Raw genomic sequence first — 1,427 nt, 5'->3', positions numbered from 1 at the left:
TCACCGATCTCCAGTACAGTATCTCTGTACCCTAAACCTTTCAGACCCAGATACGAACAATGAGGAACTGGAACCAGTTCCTGAGGCCCGCTCCTTGCAGATGGTGCCATTGCTAATGGGTGTTGCAGGGTGCTGGTGGAGGCTTCTGTTGGCCAGTATATATTTCCATTTCCCTCATTGTATGCAGGGAAGGAAAAGGTAAAGTCCTTAGCTCATTAGTGGTTACTGGCTGGTGGTAGTTTTGCTTCTTTAGGTACATGCAAGGATTTGCTCCCGTTCTCAAGCCAAACAGCCTAAGGAGATCCACAGCCCCATAGTCTCATCCAGAACTACTGAGCCTCTGTCCCGAATGACAACAGTGCCTGCTGTGTGCTGGAGTGGGCTCTTGCTGCTGGCTGCAAAGCAGCAATCCATCTGAAACAAAGGCACACAAGTGACAAGTGGTCAGGACCCAGCTTTGGGTCACTGATCAGCAAAGTTCTCGCTGGTTTTGGTGGTGGGTTTGTTTTTTGGTTTTTTTTTTCCATAAAAAGTCCATGTGGTCAGATGTCTCCATGGCAGCCTTGCAGGAGGGGATGTTCTGAACTGGTGGATGGTAGCCAAAGCGGCTGCTATTGGCCGAGGGGCACTCGGCGCAGCACACCCATCCCTACTGCTGCCTGTGTAGTCTCAGGAGAGAGGAAGAGGTGGGGAGAGGCTGGCTCCTCCCCTCATCCCACCTTTTCATTTAGGCTGTGCTAGAAAGAAATTTTCCCCCTAAAAACAGCCTCAGGAATTTCGAAGGAAGAGGGCCATTGGAGATTGGGCAGCAAGAGCCCACAAGATGAGGACAGTAATCCTCCTAAGCCTTCTGTTCCACATGACGGCTGCTTTTCACCAACTGTGAGTGATGCTGAACGATGTTTCGGTCTCTTTCATGATGGCATCAGTCTGGGTAGATGGACCACATTCCATGCCGTCAGCTCTTGTGCTTCCTGCTCTATTGGATCACCCCGAAGGGTAGCTGTGTCATTTACCTTGCCTCCCATGCATTAGATTGACTTCTGTGAGTTAAAATACAAACCACCTTTTGGGGGGGTTTCTAAGTCAGACCTAACCCCCTCCCACCCCCCATGGTTTTTGGGGAGTTCCAGAGACAACTGGAGTAAAGGGTTTGAAAAAGATTCTATGGCTCTACTTAAGCTAATCGAGCAGAAACTATTTCTCAAGTTATGAGTGAAGCAACTGCTTCACTTCAAAGGCTCAGGGATGTTTGCTTCTCCAGTTGCCATGCCAAATCAAATCGCTGGTGTCTAGATTGCAGAGTTAGGAGGCCACTTCTGAAGAGTGCAAGGGATCATAGAATCATGTAAGAGTTTGAGTTTGGAAGGACCTTTAAAGGTCATCTAGTCCAACACCACCACCACCACCCTCCTCCCCCTCCCACC

At 49.4% G+C, this 1,427-nt stretch overlaps 1 protein-coding gene across 1 annotated transcript in view; it reads left to right on the top strand.

Moving 5' to 3' along the window:
* Positions 1–823: 823 nt before the first annotated feature.
* Positions 824–1,427, top strand: part of LOC104508134 (alpha-2-macroglobulin-like protein 1) — a 24,939-nt gene continuing 24,335 nt past the window's right edge. Inside the window, exon 1 of the mRNA XM_010149652.1 lies at positions 824–882. Coding sequence (XP_010147954.1) covers positions 824–882 — 59 coding nt within the window. The remainder of the gene's footprint in view (positions 883–1,427) is intronic.

The sequence above is a fragment of the Eurypyga helias genome, unplaced genomic scaffold (assembly GCF_000690775.1).
Source record: "Eurypyga helias isolate BGI_N326 unplaced genomic scaffold, ASM69077v1 scaffold314, whole genome shotgun sequence".
In the NCBI taxonomy this organism is placed as follows: Eukaryota; Metazoa; Chordata; class Aves; order Eurypygiformes; family Eurypygidae; genus Eurypyga; species Eurypyga helias.
This window is presented reverse-complemented; position numbering and strand designations above follow the sequence as displayed.